Here is a 21,980-nt window from a genome sequence, read left to right as displayed (position 1 = left end):
AAAAAATTAAGAGTCTCTTATGGTTTGTCTCCCTCCCAATCCCAACCTAGTTCATCTTTTCCCTCCTTAACCCCCACAACCCCTGCCCTGCCTCTCAAATTCCTCATATCAGAGAGATCATATGATAATTGTCTTTCTCTGATTGACTTATTTCACTAGCATAATAATACCCTCTAGTTCCATTCACATCATTGCAAATGGCAAGATTTCATTTCTTTTGATGGCTGCATAGTATTCCATTGTATATGTGTGTGTGTGTGTGTGTGTGTGTGTGTGTGTGTGTATACACACACATATGTATATATATATATATATATACACACATGCACACCATATCTTCTTTATCCATTCATCTGTTGATGGACATCTAGGTTCTTTCCATAGTTTGGCTATTGTGGACATTACTGCTATAAACATTCGGGTGCACGTGCCCCTTCAGATCACTACGTTTGTATCTTTAGGGTAAATACCCAGTAGTGCAATTGCTGGGTCATAGGGAAATTCTATTTTCAACATTTTGAGGAACCTCCATGCTGTTTTCCAGAGTGGCTGCACCAGCTTGCATTCCCACCAACAGTGTAGGAGGGTTCCCCTTTCTCCGCATCCTCGCCAGCATCTGTCATTTCCTGACTTGTTAATTTTAGCCATTCTGACTGGTGTGAGGTCGTATCTCATCGTGGTTTTGATTTAATACAATTATTCTTGTACCACAGAGTCATATATGCAGAAAGATGTGGAAACGTATGCCATTGAGGAGAAACCAAAATGGGGTTTTGGGATAGAGTCAAAAAAGTTGCTCTCCACTGGAACACCACACAAGCCTATTCATCATCCTCGGCTTCCCTGAAAATTCCTCTCCTACTGACAGAGTTGTGCTTTCAAAGGACAAGTCTGATTACTTAACATCCTCCTCACAGAGCCCCACTTAAAAGCCTCCACTGGATTTCCACATGTGAGGAGGAACCGCCTAGCATGTCTGTGAGGCACAGAGCCAAGCCTCAGTCAGCCTCCCAGCCTTTCAGGATTTTCTGCACCAGAGCCACCCTGGTCTTCTTCCCTCAGGTCCTCTCCTGTGCCATGAGGACTTTCAATCAGACTATTCCTGTCTCAGGAGCCCATGCTTTTTCCCCATATTTTTGGGAAAATTTAATTCCTATACTGCTTCTTAAGAAAGCTTCTCTAACCCTCAGTGCCAAGTCAGGTTCTATTTTCTTTTCTTTTATGAAATTACATTCCTTTCCTGGGAACACTGATTTCAGCTTGTAAATAGGCATGAACTTGGATGATTATTTGATCAATGTCTGTGTTATCTACTGGACTCTTGTGATTGCTGAGACCATTCTCATGGTCTGCATGGTTTCTGAATGGTTTCCAAATGCTGAGACCATTATAGTTTCTCTCTCGTTGGAATTCCCAACACCTAACACAGCACAGCATTCAGTAAATATCTCTAGAACATACTGGTTCAAAATATTTTTAAATAAAATTTTTGAAAAAAAAAACGAAAATATTTTTAGTGTAAAACATTGTGCAGATGCTATGGAACTTACTAGAAGCTTACCCCATATGTACAAAAGTAATCATAATACAAGGAAGACATAAAAAACCTTAAGAAAGGTAGAAAGCACCTTGATTTAGGACATATCTAATTAAAGCAATAAGCAAAGACTTCATGGAAGAGATAAGTAGAGGTAAGGTAGATTTGAAATTTTCCATTAAAAAGTTATACTCTGAATATGTAATCCAGATTAGGAACTCCTATTAAAGATAGTTCTTGAATCTCTAATTAATCAAATATATCAAAATTAAGGAAAGAAGGTTCATCACTCATAAGAAATGAAGTACAGGTTAATTTGCAAGTCCGATCAATTACTTGCATCCATATAGTATATAATACTGTTACATATGTGTAATAAACATAACACACATATACATGTATTTATTTTTACACACACACACACACACACAGACAAGGAGAGAGATTGATTTATGTACAACTTCCATTGATCCAAGAGATTTATGTATTAGATTTACTAGAATATTCTCATTGATCATAACACTATTTCAACATGGTTCTATTATACGAAAACCCAAGGATCATATTACATAATCAGGATGCAATCTGTTTTGCTATTTTTTGGAAGAGGCGAAATAAAGGAAGAGAGCTCTCCAGGTTCAGAGTATTGCAGGCTTCTTGGAAGATCCTTTGGAATGGGTGGAGTATGTAAAGATTAAATACTAAAAAGGGGTACAGGTTTACTACTGTGTACCCTTTCTTACCTTTGCTCATAAGCCATGAGAAGGTTAAATTAAAATTCACAAAAGAAGCACCAATTGAGTTGACAGCCAGAACTGTAACAGAATGTGCTTGTTCTGTCCACAGGAAAGTGAATTTAGTGTGATTTCCCACATCTTCTGACCATGTTCCATTGCGGGAAGTATGATGTTTTACCACATATTTTCTCACACTGCACAATGAGTCATTCTTCATCAGAGGCTGTAGTAAACACAAAAATTGATTAGTTCAAGGGCTCCAGTGCTTTTTATACCAACCAAGCCCATGAACTTTTCTTACACGTTCCCCATTGGGACGCAAGGTCAGAACAGGGCAAACCCCATTTAGTTCAAGGCTGAGGTATAGGGAGGTGAGGGGAGATAGGGCCCATCTCTGACCACATACAGTGAAGGTGTCTGGGTGGGTATGGAATGTAGGAAATTTCTTTTCTTCCTTTTGGTTTTTTTTTTTTTTTCCCCTTAAGACTCGGAGAACAAATCATTCAAATATAACTAAATATGGATACAATTAGGACACTTTCCTACCAATAAATTTCACAGTACTTTTAGAGAAAAGAGGGACCAGCAGGGAATCAAGAGTTTCCTTATCGAAACAGCAAACAAGGAATAATAACCCCCTAGTTCTGTAAAGCAACAACAAAAAAGCTGGAAAGATGTTAATTATCATTTATGTTAATCCCAATAAGATTAATCATTTGTTTCTTCTGATCTGTTGCTAATTCAAGTAACAGAGGCTATCAGAACCATGTATATGGCACCCCAGAATTTCTGCTCATAGTTTAAAAAAAATCACACCAGATCACTGATGATTCCAGTATAAAGTCCAGTCCAATTCCACTCTTTCACTTTACAGAGTACTAACAATATACTCCACCTGCCCCATTACTGCTACCTGTTTCAAATAAGATAAGCCAGGGGCACCTGGGCGGCTCAGGTTATGAATTGGGGGTCCTGGGATCCAGCCCCGTGTGGGGCTCCCTGCTCAGTGGGGAGACTGCTTCTCCCTCTGCCCCCACACACTCACCTCTCCCCCTCCCCCTGTTCACGCTTTCTCTGAAATGAATAAATAATCTTCAAATAAGATAAACCAATCCCTTATAAACTTAATAGATAACAACTCTCTACAATAGACTGGAACAGTGCTTCTCAATGTATTTTTTTGTCATTGAGATTCCTCTAAGTGAGAAATAATGGGAAAATAAAATACAAATGCATACCCATGTGTCCCTGCAAGGTGTGGAACCATCCGGGCAGGTGGGAGTAAGATCTGAGCAGGCATCCACCAGTCCAGCCTTACATTTATACAGATCAGGAAACTGAGGCTGAAGAGTCTTAAGTGACTTCGCCAAATTAATGCTCAGCTGAGAACAGAATGAACTCCCTCACCCAGTGCCAGGCCCCCCTGCATAGCTCTCTGCAATCCCATCTTGGAATGGAAACCAAGTCAACCTTTCATGAGCGTGAAAATAAAATTTAAGACTAATGTAAAAAGCAGGGAATACCTTCCAGAGTAAAGTAACATTCCTCTCCTTTTTAGTGGTGTCTTCATTTATGATTCTCCAAAATTCAGGTCCTCTGGTAGGAACTGCAGAACGACAAGAAGCCCAAGTTGTACACGTGTTCTCAGGAGGAACATGCTGGAGTCATATTTGAAAGCGTCTGCATTGCATTCTTAAGACGCATTTACAAAATCTCCACAAACCTTTTATATCCATGACAACGGTGTAGGCGGGACTGCTCCAGTTACTCCAGTAGCCCAGCCCGTCCAGCCTCCGGCAGCGCACCTGAACTGCGTAGACAGCACAAAGGTCTGGCACCAGGACACTGGCCGACTTTGATTTTGCCTCGTACACCTCGTACATCTGAAAATAAGGCCAAGTGGTAGAAGAATCATTACGAACCCCTCCACAGCTGGCGGGCCCCAAACTGCATTTTAAAACCTTAATGATTCCAAAATTAAGAGAGAACTGACTTCGTGTTTTCTGGCTTGAGAAATACTTGCATGAGACTTGGATCCTGAGCTCCCTCAAGTTAAGGATTGTCTTAATCATCTTGTTGTTTCCTCCTCAGAACAAGATTTGGACTGGCCTACTCGAATCTTGCTCCCCGGTCACTCTTCACTCTGGTCCTAATCTTTGTCCACTAATTCCCTATCCAAAAAACTCTCAGTAATTTTAACCTGGTGGTTACATAGTCATGTCTCTGTTACTCAGTCTCCTCAATAAGCTAGTAAACGGTCACATTCCTTTCAGGTAAAATCATCAGGATCTAATGTCCTATTTAGGGTTCCTGATGTTTCTGGGTCTTTGCAGACCGCCATCTGAAAACTGACATGGCTAGCCATCATAGGCACACTCGCCACTCTGGGTGTGATTTTGGTTGTTTGATAAAAGCAGCCTCTTCCAAAATATGTCCTAATGAACATACACGTACTAGAGACTATTATTAGATGTTAAAGGAAAAAGGGTTCCTTGGTAAAATAAGTTTGAGAAACATAGGATGAAATAAAGGTCACAAATAAAATCACAAATGTTTTTTAATGCAGGACCTCTCTGAACCATTAGTATGTACCAGAGAGCAATTCTATACCAGGAACACACAGTGATGTAGGCTTTTCTACGTTGATTCAGCCATGCAATCTATTTTCAAGGACTATTTTATGAGATCAATGTTCTGTCACGCTCATTTTAGGAAATGATGGCTTGCAGGAAATGTCATTTCTTAAAAGGGTTAGACCTATAGCAACCTACTGAACAAAAATAGCTATAGAATACACGAAGAGGTACTTTTATGCCAATAAAATAAAGCCTAATCAATACACTTATTAAAACAGCTGTAAGAAACAACACTTAATGAGGCAAGCTGGAGACATTTCTAGGTAAAATGTACCTTCCACTGTACTTCTTTTCCATTTAAGCCGTAGCGAATCTGGAACTTAAGATTATTCTCTGGAAAGACTGGCTTTTCCCAAGATATTTTCAATAACCCAATTTCTACAGTAATTTCTGCTTTCACACTGGATGGAGGCAGTGGTTTCACTAGAAATTTTAAAAACAGTATACTATAACAGCAACTTAAACAGTGATAACAGTTTTAAAACATGATTATGATAAGTTTTATACTCAATATTTATAAAACAGCATCTCCTTTTCAAAGCTTTCTCATTCATTATCTCACTTGATTCCCCTACAATTTTATGTGAGTGTAAGAAAGGGATTATCTCTAGTTTGCAAATAGTCTGATTGAAAAAAAAATCAATACATTGACCATGTCACCTGCAAGTAATAATAAGATCTGATTAGAAATTGAGCCATTAGTTCAGCATGCAAAAGATCTCATACTGAACACGTAAGTGTCCATAGCATATCTGTTCTATGCAGAGCTTTAATAAAAGGAAAAATAAAATACACACTGCATTCTTTTCCACATGTGTGAGTTTCACACTGTCCTACTATTATTAAGTATTTCTAGGTCAAGGTCAGAGATAGTCTTACAGAGTAAAGACCTGGTTCTCTATCATCTGAGGAAAACAGGCTTTTGGAGGTCAGAAATAGAGGCAAAGATGATCAGAATGGCAAGGACTCTTGAAAAAAAAAAAAAAAGTAAAAGACAATATGCAAACTCAATGTATTTTGGAACTAAACGTCCTAAAGCCCAGGACACTAGTGTGAACTCTGCAGCTGCAGACTTCATCAACAATACCTTAGACTGTTGATGACCAAACCCCTGAACTTTTTCACTACTATACGGTTTCTCATACTTATTCAACTCTTCATATATGAAGAAGACATTCTTTACCAACCAGTAAGAGGACATGCATTTCATCTCCTGAAAAGATAATTCCTCCTCAGAAAAGGAAGTACGTACGTTTGAGAGATGTTAAGATTGTCCTTGACTGAATCATATGGCTGTCATATGGATATATTCCATGAATATCTAGTTTACAGAAAGGATGCTTAATGGATAAGAGTTTTGAATGATCCACAACACACACCCTGGGGCATTAAGAGGAGCTTTCCACATTTTATAAGTGATAAAATAGTCACAGAACACTTACATGTTTAGCTTTGTTTACAAAGCTAATAACAGGTGGAGCTAGCATTTGGATCCTAAAATTGAATCTCCACATTGTTTCCTAGGACTAAGTAGTTAATAGAAGCCCAACTTAAACTCCTTATTTTAGTACTGAAAAGAATAATATTGAGGGTTGTCTGGACAGCATATAGAACTAAATCCATGTTACATTTGTCTTTTAGTACATGTGAGGTTATATCTGTGCATGTCTGTGGGGTGGAGAGAGGTAGGAGAGTTCTTTGCCATCCCAAGATATTTAGTACCAGAGAAGTACTGCTTACAGTAAAATCACTTTAAATGGAACTAAACTAAATAGCATGGGGTAGGGGGGCCCAGGGGGAGTCAATTAATTGGGACTCTATGGTATTTAAAAAACTAAAAATTAGGGATGCCTGGGTGGCTCAGTTGGTTAAGCAGCTGCCTTCGGCTCAGGTCATGATCCCAGCCTCCTGGGATCGAGTCCCACATTGGGCTCCCTGCTCAGCAGGGAGCCTGCTTCTCCCTCTGCCTCTGCCTGCCTCTCTATCTGCCTGTGCTCACTCTCTCTGTCAAATAAATAAATAAATAATCTTTTTAAAAAAACACTAAAAATTATGACTTTATGCTATATTTAACAAAATATAGGTTTTACTTCATATGTGTACTAACTATTTGAAAATGTAATGAATCAAATTTTTTTTTTGCATAATTCCCAAAACAAAATATAGCACCAAAAGATATTCCTTTACCTCTGTTGTATAATTATAAATGGGTCATTTCCCAAAGATTTCACATTAATATTGGAGGGATATATTATATATGTCAAGAACTCCCTTAACTTCAAAATCAATATATCTTTTTTTAAAAGTGTATTTAAAATTCATGATGGATATCATCATGCTTGATCTATTTGTCTCTTCTTCAATTTAGTTATTTTGAATCCTGCTGTATCCTACGCAGCCTCACAAATTAAACTCTTGGGTTATGACTACTAGATTGCAAAATCCATCACAATACCTAAGTTAAATTTTTAAATTAAAAACACCAAATGTTTTCATAAGTATATTGGGAGAAAAACAAAGCAATGCATTATTTAGAATACTCTTACTGCTGAATTTTATTCCCAATGACCAATATAACTTGTCAGATTATATGTTGAAAATATTCTTATTGCAAAAATACTGTGTTACAAGTAATTTAAAAGAAGATAAAAAATAGCAAGACTCTCTAAGGTTGATTGTCTTCCCAATTGCGCTGTAAACATGAAAAAAAATTTTGTTTAAATATAGTGTGATCAGGAAATGGTAAAACACAGCAGTCTCCGTGAATCAATCTCTATCCAAATCTGCTCATAAAAATGAAGACACACCACAGAGTTTGACATACCCACGGAATCAGGAACAACACACGTTGGTGGAGAGTCAAGTGAACCCAAAGAGTGATTGATTTTAATCCACATTGTATAGCCGGATAAGAGAAAAATTGGCTGAAATATGCATTCATAAAAACCATCTCTCTGCAAATGGCAATCTTTGGGTTGAGACATGGGATGAATAGATGGAACATCAGAACAGTAAAGGCTGCTCCTTAAAAGATACGAGAACAGTCAGTTAATGTGCAACAGTGATGAAAGCAATAAAATATTTGAGCAATAAGATATTTGATTTCTGTTCCATCTAAAACAAATGTTCTTATTGGAAAGACATTTTTGAATTCCCAGCTAAATCACAATTTTATGTCTTTCCATAAAAGTAAACAATAAACCATCCTAAATATTTTATTAGGTAATAAGTGGAAATGCAAGTAAAATAAGTGGAATTGCTCTAAGAAGGAGATAAGGATCCAATTAGAGATAAAACCTACAACACCTTGAAAGTCAAGCTAATGTTATACATAAGTGATACCATTTTAGAAGTATAGATTACAATTGGTATTGGGACACTCCCGAAATGGGAAGGAAGATAAATCTCTTACGCTTTAGAAACAGATTAAATTCCACCATAAATTGAAGATACAAATGATAGTAAATTATAGCCTAATTGACAATGTTCTAATATTATCCAGTTCAAAGAAATATAATGATAATAATACCAATTCTTGATTCATACCTGAGTCATATGATTAAATATGTAACACATTTAACACATTTCCTCAGGGAAGAAATTTAAGAAAGTAATTTTTATAACTGTGTCCTGATCCACACTCTGCCTCAGAACTTACACAGCACTGGTCCTTTCCCTTGAAATAGCCCTGATGCCACTATTTGCTCTGAATACATCATTTAAGTGGTTAAAGTAGCAGTTACCATTTCCATAAAAATGGAGCTAGGAGGTTACAAGAAAATGAAAAATCTTTATTTTTCTGTTTCTCATTTTCTATTTTTTGTGACTTTTCCTGCTTACCCCCTCCAACATTACAATCATTGGGGTGTGTATATAAATGAGTGCTGGCGTGGTGCGGGGGCAGAGATGAGAACCAGGCATGAGGCTTCCTCTGCGGGTAAGGAGAACTGTGACCATGTACCAAAGCACAGCTATACGCCACTTGGAATGCAGACATTAGTGTCTTTGTCATCATGACAGCAAGAGCCATTTACTGAATATTTACTAGGAGAAATTCTATCACTTAATTACAATTAAATGGAATATATCATCAATTCTCATGGAAACCTTGTAAGTCCTATCATTCTCTCCAGTTTACAGACAAGGAAATCGAGGTTTAGAGAGGTTAAAAAAACCCTGCCCAAGTACATGCAGGGACTTTTGCTGTTCTTCATAAATGTTAGCAAGACAAAAGAGACACAGAGCTTTTGTGATGGTCAGCCACCAATACATTTTTTTAATGTGAAAAATGCCATGGAAAGAAAATAAAGACAGATTATAAAAGTAAAACGGCAACCATAAATATTCTATTGATTTCAAAATACTCTTACCAGGTAAAATGAAGCCAACTATTATTCATATGTAAGAAATGGCAAGAAATTGTCCTATTTCTTTTTCTAATACTACATTACAATAAACTGGTCACTTTAAGTATAGAGTTCAGATTGCAATATTTCAGGAGGGGGTTTTGTTTTTCAGTAGAAAATTTAGATATTAAGAATAAATGAGGACAAGTGAAACAAACTGGAAGACCCCAATACAAAACACAAATTGGCACAGGGTGTTTGAGAGCAGTACACATAACTGAAAACTAATATGAGAGATTATAAAAATAAAAATGTATCTACCTTCTCCTAAACAAGTGCTATTATTTCACATGATACTAAAGGAAGATGAAGCCTTGAATTCTTTTCAAGACAGGGAAGGATAAAAATAAACAAGCACAAATTACTCTTTAGTGATAAACACTTCACTCCTTATTAAGTGTTTCTTTCTTAATCTTTCCTACTTCTAAAAGTATTCATATTGTATCTTACAATCTTTGTGTTACTACCCCTTATTTTTTTCCAAAATATTAATCTTCAGCAGATAATATTGGACTTCTATAATCGCTGATAGTCTCCTCCAGTCAATTCCCTAAGTCAAATTAAAATGTACAGAAACCAGTTTTCTTGGATTTCATTCCGTAGTTAAAATGCAATTATGGAAAATTAATTGATTATCAGAGAAAATAATTTGAGGTGAAAACAAAATACATTTTTACCTCAATGTGAGTTTTTTATTTGATCCCTCAAAAATTTCCTAATCAAGTAGATTCTACCTTCCTCTTTCAGGAAGAACGTCTCCTAGAGAACTGTTATGATATCTCTACCAGAAGTCTTATCTCACCATATCCACAGAACAATAAAACAGCAAGAACAACACATACCTGTGATACCTCAACTGCAAAGTACTTCCCATGAGTAATTGGATTGCATTGGCTGACCATCTGCAAGTCATTTTAGTTAAGTACCCATCAGTTTCACATGATATATTGATATTGATATCTATTTAAAACACATTAAAATATTAATACAAAGCAAAAACACCAAAGCAATTTTTATTGAAAACAACATGTCCTTACATTATCAATGGGACTCTAACACAGGGTCGGTAATAAACATCTGCTTGTGGAAGGAAGCGGAGAGAAGGGCGGTATTCTTACCGATCACGTAGAGTTCCGCATAGCGATGGTGGCATTCCTGCTGGTTGCAGCAGTACACGGCGTCGTAGGTGAACTTCCCGCGAGGCTTGGTTGCATTCAAATGTGCAAACGTGACTTTGCTAACGCGGTCACCCACCACGGCATACTGCCTCGGAGGAATTTTCTCCGCCAAATTCAGCCACCAAACAATCTTTTTTGAGGAAACAATCTCGTTTTCACTTTTATAAATGCAGTGAAAAGAAACGTTAGACCCGACACTTGTCAGAACTTTAGGCGGAAAGTATAGGACATCTGCAGTAAGAGAAGGGGAGGATATGGGATGAAGACCAAAAACATCCTGTGAGGAACTGAGGCTATGTAGAAAGGCTTCACAATGCATTCAGTTTCACACTGCCAAAAATAAATGAGTGCACTAAGAGACTGTGCAACTGTACCTGCCTGTTTATGGTCAGTTACATAGTATCTCAGGCACTCTCATTCCCAAATGACTTGAACTTTCAAAAATGTCCAGTATTTTCTAAACATAGAAACTTACTACAAAAATTTTTGTGCATAATTGTCACTTGCTGATTGATAGGCAGAAAATTAATTCAGGTGAAATATAATCTAATTCCACAACGGCATGTTTTCCGTCAGACTCCGCTTTAAAAATCAGTGAAATGTAGGGCGAGTTCTTGAATCAAATCACCCTAAGGCAAAAACCCCAAGACTAAACGGTGGTTGCTACTGATTCATTTCGATATACGAAAATTTCAAATAAGTAGGAAAGTAGAAAAGTAAACTTTAAATAAGAAAACTAGTTAGGATATGTAAAATCAATGATGTGTCAAGGCACCAAAACAGGAAAAACTGTAAATACTGATCTGTAATATTTCAAGTTATTTAATGCCAGTATGGTGTAGTTACAGACAAAGGGAACCAATATTTTCTAAAATATTATTTTTAAGGCCTCCACACTATTCTATACTATTTTTTTGGTCTCCTATTGTTGGAAACATAGTTTATTTATATTTTTAATTAGAAAGAAAATAAAAGTAAATGACTCTTTACATAGGAAGAAATTATTTCTGCCACAATGCATTACAAAAACTGTATTTCAGTTGTGCAATTTAAGGTAGGCCATTCTCTGCTGAAAGAATGTATTTGTTCTCATACATATCATCCTGATTACCCCAAAACAAAAACAAAAAACTTCATTGATTTTTTTTTTTAAGATTTTTTATTTACTTGACAGAGAGAGCACAAGCAAGGGGAGCATCAGGCAGAGGGAAAAGCAGACCTCCTGCTGTGCAAGGAGCCTGATGGGGGCTCAGTCCCAGGATCCTGGGATCCTGACCTGAGCCAAAGGCAGACACTTAACCGACTGAGCCACCAACGCACCCCAAAACTTCATTGATTTTTATTATTTAAGTTTTTCTTTTTTTGTAATACCTAGCTCAACTCCCCTTGTCCTTATATTTACAATCCTTAAAAAACATTTTCCTTGGTATTTCTACAGTCAAGCATAAACAGGAAAAGTTTTAGTAGCATGAAATCACTGACAGAAGTCAGTCCGTCAGATTCATAATCCTAGCCTAGGGTGGTGCTCAAGCATCATTGGAACATTACTTACCACACACAAGTATGTAGCACAGACCTGAAAGATCATTAATCTATTTTCAATATGCTCCACATCTCATTACTGAACTGCTTCGGAAGTCTAAGAGTAATTTATTTTTATAAAGAGTACAAATAAGATTTCAAAAGTTAAACTGAATCTTTTGAAGATAATAAAAATCTCAAAGCACTTCATTTCAAAATTGAATGACTAAGTAAGGCTAAATTGAGAAATACAGTTAAAGACATAGTATTTTGGCATGATTAAATATTAAAATATTAGCTTAAAAAGAATAAAAACAAGTTATTAAATACCTGATTTTGTAAAATGTACACTGAATATATAGAAATTGACATGAAGTAAATGTTAAATACTTAATTTTCAAAATAACATACATATATATTTTATTCTCATGTGAGATACACAACATTTAATCTGTAAAATAAAAAAATAATTTTCTTCTCGTGACTAAGTACCAATACTTTTGCAGAATCTATACTAATGAATTTCATTAAAAGAAATTCTATTGATAAATATTAGTGAATTATTTCAATGAACATAAATTATAAAACATCTTAGTTTAAAAAAAAACACCTTAAAGTTATATTAAAATATGTTTACTATATGACCAGAAAATAAATTTTTAAATTTTCAAAGCAGATTTTCTAATTTTATCTAATGGGAAAATATTTTCTCTAATACATTACAAGTACTGTCGAGTATGAAATGTAGAAATTATCTGTTTTTCCTCTGACAGGACAAGAGTGCAATTAAGAAAGGTATTACTAGAAGTCAGCACTTCTGAACTTATTTTTAGTATGTAGCATAACTTAATTGCAATATTCTTGGACTTCTTCAGTTCTGGCAAGGTCCTGGGTTTTCTTCTAAAAGAATCCAACACCTCCCAATAGCTAAAGAAAGAACCTAGCCAATTCATTTTTTAAAAATCTATAAGAATTCCTTGATTAAAATGTCAATGCTTCATTAACTGTACACTTGGTAGGTAGTTTTAACAAATCAACAAACAAAAAGTAGTAGCTATAAAGGGACTGATAATTAACATCTATTTGTCCTGGCACCAATACATCAGACAGCCTCTGTTCAGAAAAAAAAAAAAAAAAAAAATCAATAAAATCCAAAGTGTTTGGAAGTGATAAAGTAGATGTGCTAATTTACTGTAAATAAGTTAATGCCTCAGTCTTACAGAATGTTTCTGTTTGGTGGATGCCATTGTAGCACCTAGCAGTGAACAGCATGGGATAATCTAATAATAGCAAATACCCAGGTTTAAGGGAGAAGGATCCAAATCCTTTACACAAGAGCAGGAAGCTCCAAGGTTGGAGAAACAGACTTTGCTGGTGCACAGGGTTCAAGAACAAGCCTCCAGCGCGGTAAGCACTGGGGGATGCGGGAACTGTGGTGAAGGAAACTCAGCAAACCTGAGACCTGAAAAACCCAAGCAACGCTGAAGCCTCATTTACCAGGAATCACGAAGGAAATGAGGTGTTCTACGGAAGTGCTCTATGTAATTAAGCTTATCGCTTATTAGTTCCCAGGATCAATTTTTAGTGACACCAGAAATCTTGTATAAACATACATTAGGCACTTAATCACAGTATTAGTGTGTATGAACATGAACGCTAGAATTAGACTGCCAGTCTAGATTGGGCCCACGTTTACAGTTTCCTTAACCTCTCTAAATCTCGATTTCTCTGTCTATAAAAGGGGACTATCAATACCTGTCTCACAGGGGATCGAAAAGATAAAATGATAGTACATATAAAGCACTTAGAGCAGTGCTTGAAACACAAGAAGCACTCCATAAATGTCTTATTATTGTTGTTGCTATTATTACTATTATCCAGTAGGGAAGTATGAAGCTAGGTACACCTGTGATTTGTGATTCAGTACCCATCATTACACCATTACTGCAGACGATCCTATCACAGAGAAATGTGCTTGGGAGCTACTGAAGTGTAAAGGCTTTTTTCTCCCCGCTCTTGGGTGTCCCTGGTCTACTTCCTATTTGGCAAGTTTCTGTCTTTCCCTTAATAATCACCTGGTACCACTCAGTGGCATCTAAGCCATCCAAGCCTGTTAAAATAGTAAGCTTACCTTTACACTCATTGCTAAATCAACAAATTCTGCCCTTTGGGGACTATTTACTTACTCGCTGTACGGATTTATTTCTCACTTACTAACAGATATTTCTGTTTGGAATGTCTAACGTCACTAAAGGGACACATCTTAGGCAAATAAGTAAAAGGCCAGGTGTTAATTGCAATATTTAGACACTGTACAAGCAAGTAAATTGGCAAAGTTTCTTTTCAATGAAGCATATCCTTATTACTGTCACATACATAAAACACTAAATATTTGCATAGGGAAGAACATATATATACGTATGTATGTGCTTTATAATGTATATTTAAAAATCTGATTTATATTATGTATAAAAGCATATAAACATGGTCCAACAAATTGAGGAACCTGAGCAAATTTAATCCTACAGATATTGATGTGCCCTAAGAAAGGTTACTTTCTAGTAGTCTAAAAGAGTTTTATACAAAGTTAAACAGAACTAAAACTATGTCCATCCAAAGGTCTAAAAACCTACGCTGAACAATCCAAAATAAAATCTTACATGAAATGTAACACAAATAACTATTATATTATGCTGGATCAAAATGTTCATCTTAACCCCACTAAATACAGAATTGATAAGAATCATTATTCTAGAAAGGTATAATCTACAATTTGAATATTAGCAAACTTTAAAAATAACAATGATTCTTTTAGAATTTCCCTCTTCTTTGGGGAGGAGGTGGGTTTTCAGATCTAATTAAGAAGTAAAATCACAAAGAAGAAAGCCACCTTCTTGTGAAAGAGAACTATTTCACTGGACAGTAAGTGAAGGTAGCAAGTCAGAGGCCTCTCAGAGTGGGGGTCAGGGTCACTTGCCTCCTCTGCACCCCATCCCACTCTCTTAAAAACCTCCATGGGACATTCTTTAAAAGTTGGTGTTGTAATCTATTCCCCTCTACATAATTCACTGCTGGTGATTAAGACCTATTTATCAACAATAAATAATTGACGGTAGAAAGGTGACCTTCCTCCAAAAAATTCCAGAAGCTGAGTCCTCAGCACACACATTGTGATGCTGAATAATCATCTGAGAAATCCATGTCTTCTAAATCTGTTCACAGAAGGTCCCTGGCTTTCCTGGGTAGAACCAATCCTTCCTGCTGCCTAGAACTTTGTTAGCTCTTCTGACAACCTTGCTCATGCTATTAGCTATGTATCATGTCAACCTGTCACCTTCATTAGATGCTGAGGTTTTGAATATTGAGACTGTGGATTTGGAAACTGTGATTGCATCTACTGTTCACTGGGTGCTTACTAAGGCTCAGACACTATAGTGAGCACAGTAGGTGTACTGTTTCATTCTATCCAAATAAGAATGTCCCTATTTTGCAGATGGGCCAATTGAAGCACAGAAGGGCAAAGAAACTTTCCAAATAAGTGGTGAGGCCAGAACTTTTATAAAACATTGTCAACTCCAAAGTCAGTGCTCTTAAACCACTAATGTTACTGGCTTTTTGACTAACTGATGCTTTTTAAATAGGAAGTAATCAGTAAATGGACTTAATTCATTAAATGTGTTGACTATCTGCTTAATGACTTACATGGCACTTGCTGTCTCTACAGATCCATATTCACCCTGCATGAGTTTCAGTAGGAATAATTTTGCTCTTTGGACGGATCAGACAACTAGGCAAAAGACCTGGAGTGTCTTCCGAGTCCCAAGTTAGCATATGACAGGGCTGGACCATTCCAAGATGTCTGCGCCCTTTGTAAAACACCACCTCAACTTCATGAGGAAGTTTAGAATAAACCACAGGTTTTCTGATGTTGAAGATTAAAAACATGAAAATTGACAGTGAAAACTCTTAAAAGCCATCATCTGGAGTGAAAAGAATTATTCCATTATGTTATTATTTATTATATTATTTAAATATAATAAATGAAATTTGAATATTTGGAATTTATGTCAAATAAATATATCTGATTTTAAATGTAAATTAAGGAAACACTGATACCAGTAACGTTCTGAATTTGTGACTCTGGAACCTTTCTATTAAGTCTATCTTTTGAGGGCGCCTGGTTGGCTCAGTGGGTTAAAGCCTCTGCCTTTGGCTCAGGTCATGATCCCAGGGTTCTGGGATCGAGCCCCAAGTCAGGCTCTCTGCTCTGCAGGGAGCCTGCTTCCTCCCTTCTCTCTCTCTGCCTGCCTCTCTGCCTACTTGTGATCTCTCTCTCTCTCTCTGTCAAATAAATAAAATCTTAAAAAAAAAAAAAAGAAGTCTATCTTTTGAATAGGTAAGAGTAATTCAGCAAGACACTCAATACAGATGCACATAAACTTGGGAGCTCTTGCACAAGTTTTTTTTTTTTTTTTTTTTTTTTACAAGTTTTCATTCACAAATTTACCTGCCAACACTCAAATAAAATGTTAATATTGTGTCCCTCCTTTTGGCTTATTGCCACAAAATTTAAGACGCTTACAATAGGCCAAAAGAAAAATCGGGAAGCATATTCTCTTGATAGGAGCTACTATTACAAAGCCTACCTTGTGTGGTAAAGATCAGAGGGGTGCTCCAGTCACCCCAGATTCCTGGGCCATCCAGTCTCTTGCTCCTCACTTGAACCTCGTATGAAGACCCAGGGAGCACACTGTCTATCAGCAGAGATGTAGTTGAGACAATCTCATCAGCCTGTTAAATATTGTTTGAAAACATCGGAGCATGAAGTTGACATGGAACCTTCATCAAAATTGAGAACAAGCAGTCCCAACAAGTTTCAAAGAATGAAAATCTTAACAGAATAGTTGGCCGGACCACGGTAGCATTAAACAGAGAACAGTGAGAAAATAACAAATGTTTGCACCTTTGTCGATAAAATTTTAAATAACCCACGACTCCAAGAAGAAAAACACAGTGATGATCAGCAGACATTTTTTACTGAATGATAACAAATATTGACCTTGGGAAATTTGAGAGGTATAGCCAGTCAGCAGGGAGTTTCAAGCTACCACTGACATCTGTAATACACACGTGGTAGAAAATCATGGGCAGGAGCAGACACAGAATTATTAACATTCCTAGAGGAAAGTGTCACAGAGGAGGGCATGAATAATTTTAAGAACCTGAACCCTGACCCTGAGAAGCTGTACTGAATCAAAATACAGTTTACAAACTAGAGGGCAAATATCTGCAAGACCTAATTCTGCATAAAACAATCACTAATAAGAATTGCTTAGCAAATACACTGTTTTCCAATGATGTACTCCAAAGCGATTGAACTCCCTGGCCTCTTAAACCGTGAGGTACCAGAGACCAAAAGGTGAGAATCACCACAAATGTATTATACAATAGCAGGCCACCTAGATTTCGAATCTTCTTGTCTCCATTTTACAGATGAGAAAACTGAAGCCCAGAAAAGCCTTAACTCTGCTTTTCCACACAGGATACCATGGATTCCTTTTCTGTTCTTTATGAAAATAAAGTCTTTTTTAAAAATTGGCCCAGAGCTACAAAGACAAGTTTTTACTTATAAATTATGTAACAGTTTGTTTCACAAAGGAAAATGCCAAAGTCCATGCATGGCCCATTCTCTTTATGATTCCCTCCTCTTCCTCTCGTTCTTCTCTTTGATTCCACCACTGCCTCCCCCAACCTCCAGCTTCTCCCCTGGCTTAGGGCCTCTGAATTACTGTTTTCTCTCTTTGGAAACTAATCCCCCTAGATACCTACTTCACCAATCTCCTTCAGATCCTTGCTCAAGTGTCACCTTCTCCATGAGGCCTCCCCCACCTCCACTGACTATTACAACCTACTAGCTACACCAGCACCCGTTAGCTCTACCACTCAGGACATCCTGATGCACGTAGAACGGCTCCTAGTACCTAGTACGTGCCCAATAAATACGGAAAGAATGCAAAAAGAATTTGACAGACTTTATACAGCAAATGCACACGGTGCAAGTAAACAAATATGCTGACCAATAAAACAGTTGGAATTGTAAAATCAGAATCAGAGGTCTGTAGGTGAGAAAATTATAATTATGAATTCGAGTTTCTGTAACTGGTCTTCCTGTTGCCATTCAGCTGTGTGTGTGTGTGTGTGTGTGTGTAAGGAAGAGGGAGAGGGAGGGAGAGAGACAGAGAAACCTACTAATCAAACATAAACTCTTTTTTGGAAGAAGACCTTGGGACTTCCTCTGGCACTAAAGTCTGGGAAGAATTTGTCACACTCCTCAATATGTAACAGGGATCCATACATGAGAGATATTGTGCAACATCAAACAATTTCTCTAAAAGTATTTACCGCAGATGAGGATATGCTGTTCATGTGATCATTTCCTATGCTGATCTTAAATGAAAGCCAGTTATATAATATTAAATTAGAGCTGATTCTCGTCTAGAAGGACCTGCCTGTTTGGCATGCAAAGGGCATTTTCTTCAGGACGTGGTAGGGGCCTCCTCTTTACTTTAGTTGCTTCTCAACTATTCATTTAATTTATTGAAATATACTTACTTTCCTCATGTTTGTTGAAGAATTCTCTGAATATTTCACTTGGTATTGAAGTTGAAATGGCACCAATGTTGGGCTGGACCAAGAAATCTTCAAATGGCCAGCATCTGTGATTTCCATATGTAAATGTAATGGGGGATCAGGCTTCACTTAAGGAAAAAAGAGAACATTTTTAAGTCAAGCAGTTTTCAAGATAATCACAAAGCAAAGTCAAAATGAATTTTTAGCATATCCCGTTCTTTCAACAACTCAAAAGGTGGTCTTCTTCAAAGGTTAATTACAGACCAAAATATTAGGTCTACTCCTTGTACCCTTCCGTAGCAATCCACATATATTCATTTTCTCTACACACATGGCAAAAACTGTAAATCGGTAATGAGGTTGTCTTGATAAATGTGAATTCCTGCTGTAAAAAAAAACCTGCTAACTTTATTTAACCTAGCACTCCCCAAACATTTTTGAATCCTCCCCCACCACACTCAGCCGCTGGTTTAGCAGGTGACAAGGAAAAACAGCATTTTGCAGAACACTATTCTGAAAATGCATATGGAGTTTGCATGCCAAAATTCAGGTAAATATGCATATAAAATTCAGCAAATCTATTAATCTTGAAATACAATAATCTAGACACACCTACTCAAAACCCACAGCACACATGTTTTACGTGAAATAAAACACGCAGGCCCTAGCTTGCTACCAGAAATGGAGATAGAGTTTCTTAGCTTAACAATGCATTTAACTTAGTAAATCATTTGAGTTCATGTGTATATGCATGTGTTCATGTATGAATATGTATTTGTGTATAGGTTGTGTGTGTGTGTGTGGTTCTGAACACAAGTAACCTTGAAATTATTCATAGAAACAGTACAAACATCTTATGATAAAGGATTGATTAAATAAATAATGGTTCATCCCCATAGGGAAATCTATACAGTCATTAAAAGTCATATCAGAGAAGAATATTGAAAATGCTAATATTGTTAGTTTTAAAAGTTTATTATTAATCATCTATACTTGAGTTGTTAATTTGTTGAAATTAACAAAAGAATATTTATAAATATGTATTAAAATAGAAAAAAAAAGCCAGAATGATAGAAAACAGATGACGCAATTTTCTTCTCAGGGCATCTCTATGTTTTCAAGATTTTAACTAGCAGGAATTATGCACAATGAAATAATCATTACATTGAAATTTTTACTGATTTGAATTTTATTTTCAGGAACTAAAATGGCATATTACTATAATTAACATACTATATGTTTTAAGAATTTAGACGTAGTTTTTCTCCTTTCCTTGAGTCAAAGTTAATGAAGCTTTTACTTTATGTGACGTATTACAAATTTTAGTTACTTTAAAGCAGAGACAGATAAACACTAAAGTCTAGAAACAGTAGGTGAAATTCACTGAGTTCTCATGACCAAAAAGAAAACAAAACAAAAACACCAAACAGAAATCATGAAATTATAAACTATTGTACATTTTCTGCTGGCATACATAGATACCTTGATATTAGAAATCCAAAAATTAATCTTTCTCTGGACAACCCATATCTTAGATATACCTCATCTACCTGCTTCTTTCAGAGCACTATTCCTTGGCAGAATTGGCACTACTCACTCTCCCCACTTCATATTCCATTTTCTTAACCAACCTACTCTGATCAGGTAAGTCTTCTGCTCTTCCAGTCCACTCAACCCACTTTATTAAGGTCATCATCCTTTGCCAAACCCAATGTTAGTTATCTGATGCATTTTTCTTTACTGTTCTGCGGTATTCCACATAGCTGCTCATTTGGATTCCACTTGACTTCAAGGCCACCACACTCTTTTCACTCCTCTTTTCTATGATTGCCTCAGTCTTTCTCTCACTGAACTCCAAACGGATGATCTCAGGCAATCCCATAAACATCTATACACCAGATAGTCCCATATATATCTCGCATGAACTCTAGGATCATATGTGCAACTGCCTGCTCAGCATCTCTTGGGTATCTATAAGCATCTCAAAATAATATGTCACACATCTGATCCTCCCCAAATATCTGGTACAGCTATTCACTGGCATGCTCAGGGCCGAGTCTGTTATCTTTGGTTCTTCTCTGTCCATACTCCATAACCAATCCACTAGAAATTTCAGTTAGCACCACCTCCCAAATGAATCCCAGCTATGATCATCTCTTTACTTCTCCAGTGCTACATCTCTAAACCAACTAGATCATTCCAATAGCCTCCTATCTGAGCCTTCTGATTCTACTCTTATAACTATTCTTCCTCATTTCCCCATCAATTTCCTTCTCCACATGCAGAGTAAATTTTAAACATGCATACATACATACACCCACGACCATATCACTCTCCTGGTTCAAAAGCTTCCACTGTAATTAGAATAAAACCCAAACTCTATAACCCTGGCCTACCATATGACCCGAATCCAATACCTCCGACCACATCTCCAAATATTCCCCTACCTCATTAACTCCAAGCTCCTTGTCTTGGGCCCTCCCACTTTCAAGCTCATTCCATCTCAGAGGTTTTATGGGTGCTATTTTCCTGGCTGGAGCACCTTTTGCTCTGGATTTTTGCATGGCTATCTCCTTTTCATTCAGCTCAAATGCTATCTCCAAAAACGGGTCTTCTTTGACCTCCACAGCTGAAATAATAGTCCTTAAACCTACCTAACACTCTCCTCATCTTATTTATTTTGTGGAACTTAACATTTTTAGGACATTATCATATATACCGAAGTATAAGGAAAGATTTTTTTTTCCTCAAAAAATTACCCCTGAAAAAAAGACAAAATTCTTTTTAGGTTTCTTATAAAGTCTCTCATAAACACCTTCTAACTACCTTATTTTTGTAAATATTTCATTTAACTCTGGTTCTAAATGCTTCTAAAAATCGCCTGACAGAATTAGTTTTGAAAAGAGAACAAAATGATATTTTATAAATTTTATGTATGTTTTTCCCTGTGCTATAACTTCATCACAGAATTGCTTGGATGTCATAGAGACCACAAATATATCCCTAAAGGACAAATTATTTGAAGGTCCTCATGTTGAAATATGATGTCATATTCATATACAGATTCAAAAAGTGGTATATCCCCAGTAACTTATAGAGAAGTGAAGGTGAAGTTGTTTGGAAAATTGTGTGTGAAATACTTGGAAAAGTGGTTCGAGTGATGTCAAAAACAATGTCAAGATGCACGTAAATAGTTGGTATATAATGGTTTCAAGAAATATAAGTGGAAAATAGTAACACTGTTAAATTATATATTATATATAAAATACATACACGAAACTGAGTTAATCAATTTTAAGTGAACAATGCCTATATTATTATTCACATCTGTAATC

The 21,980-nt window shown here is 36.5% G+C and overlaps 1 protein-coding gene across 11 annotated transcripts in view; it reads right to left on the bottom strand.

Annotated features, from left to right (window-relative positions):
* Positions 1 to 21,980, bottom strand: part of LEPR (leptin receptor) — a 116,491-nt gene that overhangs the window by 24,948 nt on the left and 69,563 nt on the right. For 10 of the 11 annotated variants that reach the window (XM_059137532.1, XM_059137529.1, XM_059137530.1 and 7 more), the window contains 9 exons: positions 18,628 to 18,773; positions 16,662 to 16,806; positions 10,435 to 10,725; positions 10,159 to 10,276; positions 7,735 to 7,934; positions 5,185 to 5,333; positions 3,998 to 4,157; positions 3,798 to 3,880; positions 2,281 to 2,497 (listed from right to left, as the gene is read on the bottom strand). In XM_059137532.1, the coding sequence (XP_058993515.1) occupies positions 2,281 to 2,497; positions 3,798 to 3,880; positions 3,998 to 4,157; positions 5,185 to 5,333; positions 7,735 to 7,934; positions 10,159 to 10,276; positions 10,435 to 10,725; positions 16,662 to 16,806; positions 18,628 to 18,773 (1,509 nt within the window). The remainder of the gene's footprint in view (positions 1 to 2,280; positions 2,498 to 3,797; positions 3,881 to 3,997; positions 4,158 to 5,184; positions 5,334 to 7,734; positions 7,935 to 10,158; positions 10,277 to 10,434; positions 10,726 to 16,661; positions 16,807 to 18,627; positions 18,774 to 21,980) is intronic. The other variant, XM_059137533.1, reaches the window with a different exon arrangement.

The sequence above is a fragment of the Mustela lutreola genome, chromosome 10, assembly GCF_030435805.1.
Source record: "Mustela lutreola isolate mMusLut2 chromosome 10, mMusLut2.pri, whole genome shotgun sequence".
NCBI classification, from domain to species: Eukaryota; Metazoa; Chordata; class Mammalia; order Carnivora; family Mustelidae; genus Mustela; species Mustela lutreola.
The sequence above is the reverse complement of the archived record's forward strand: the minus strand, read 5'-3'. Positions and strand labels throughout refer to the sequence as shown.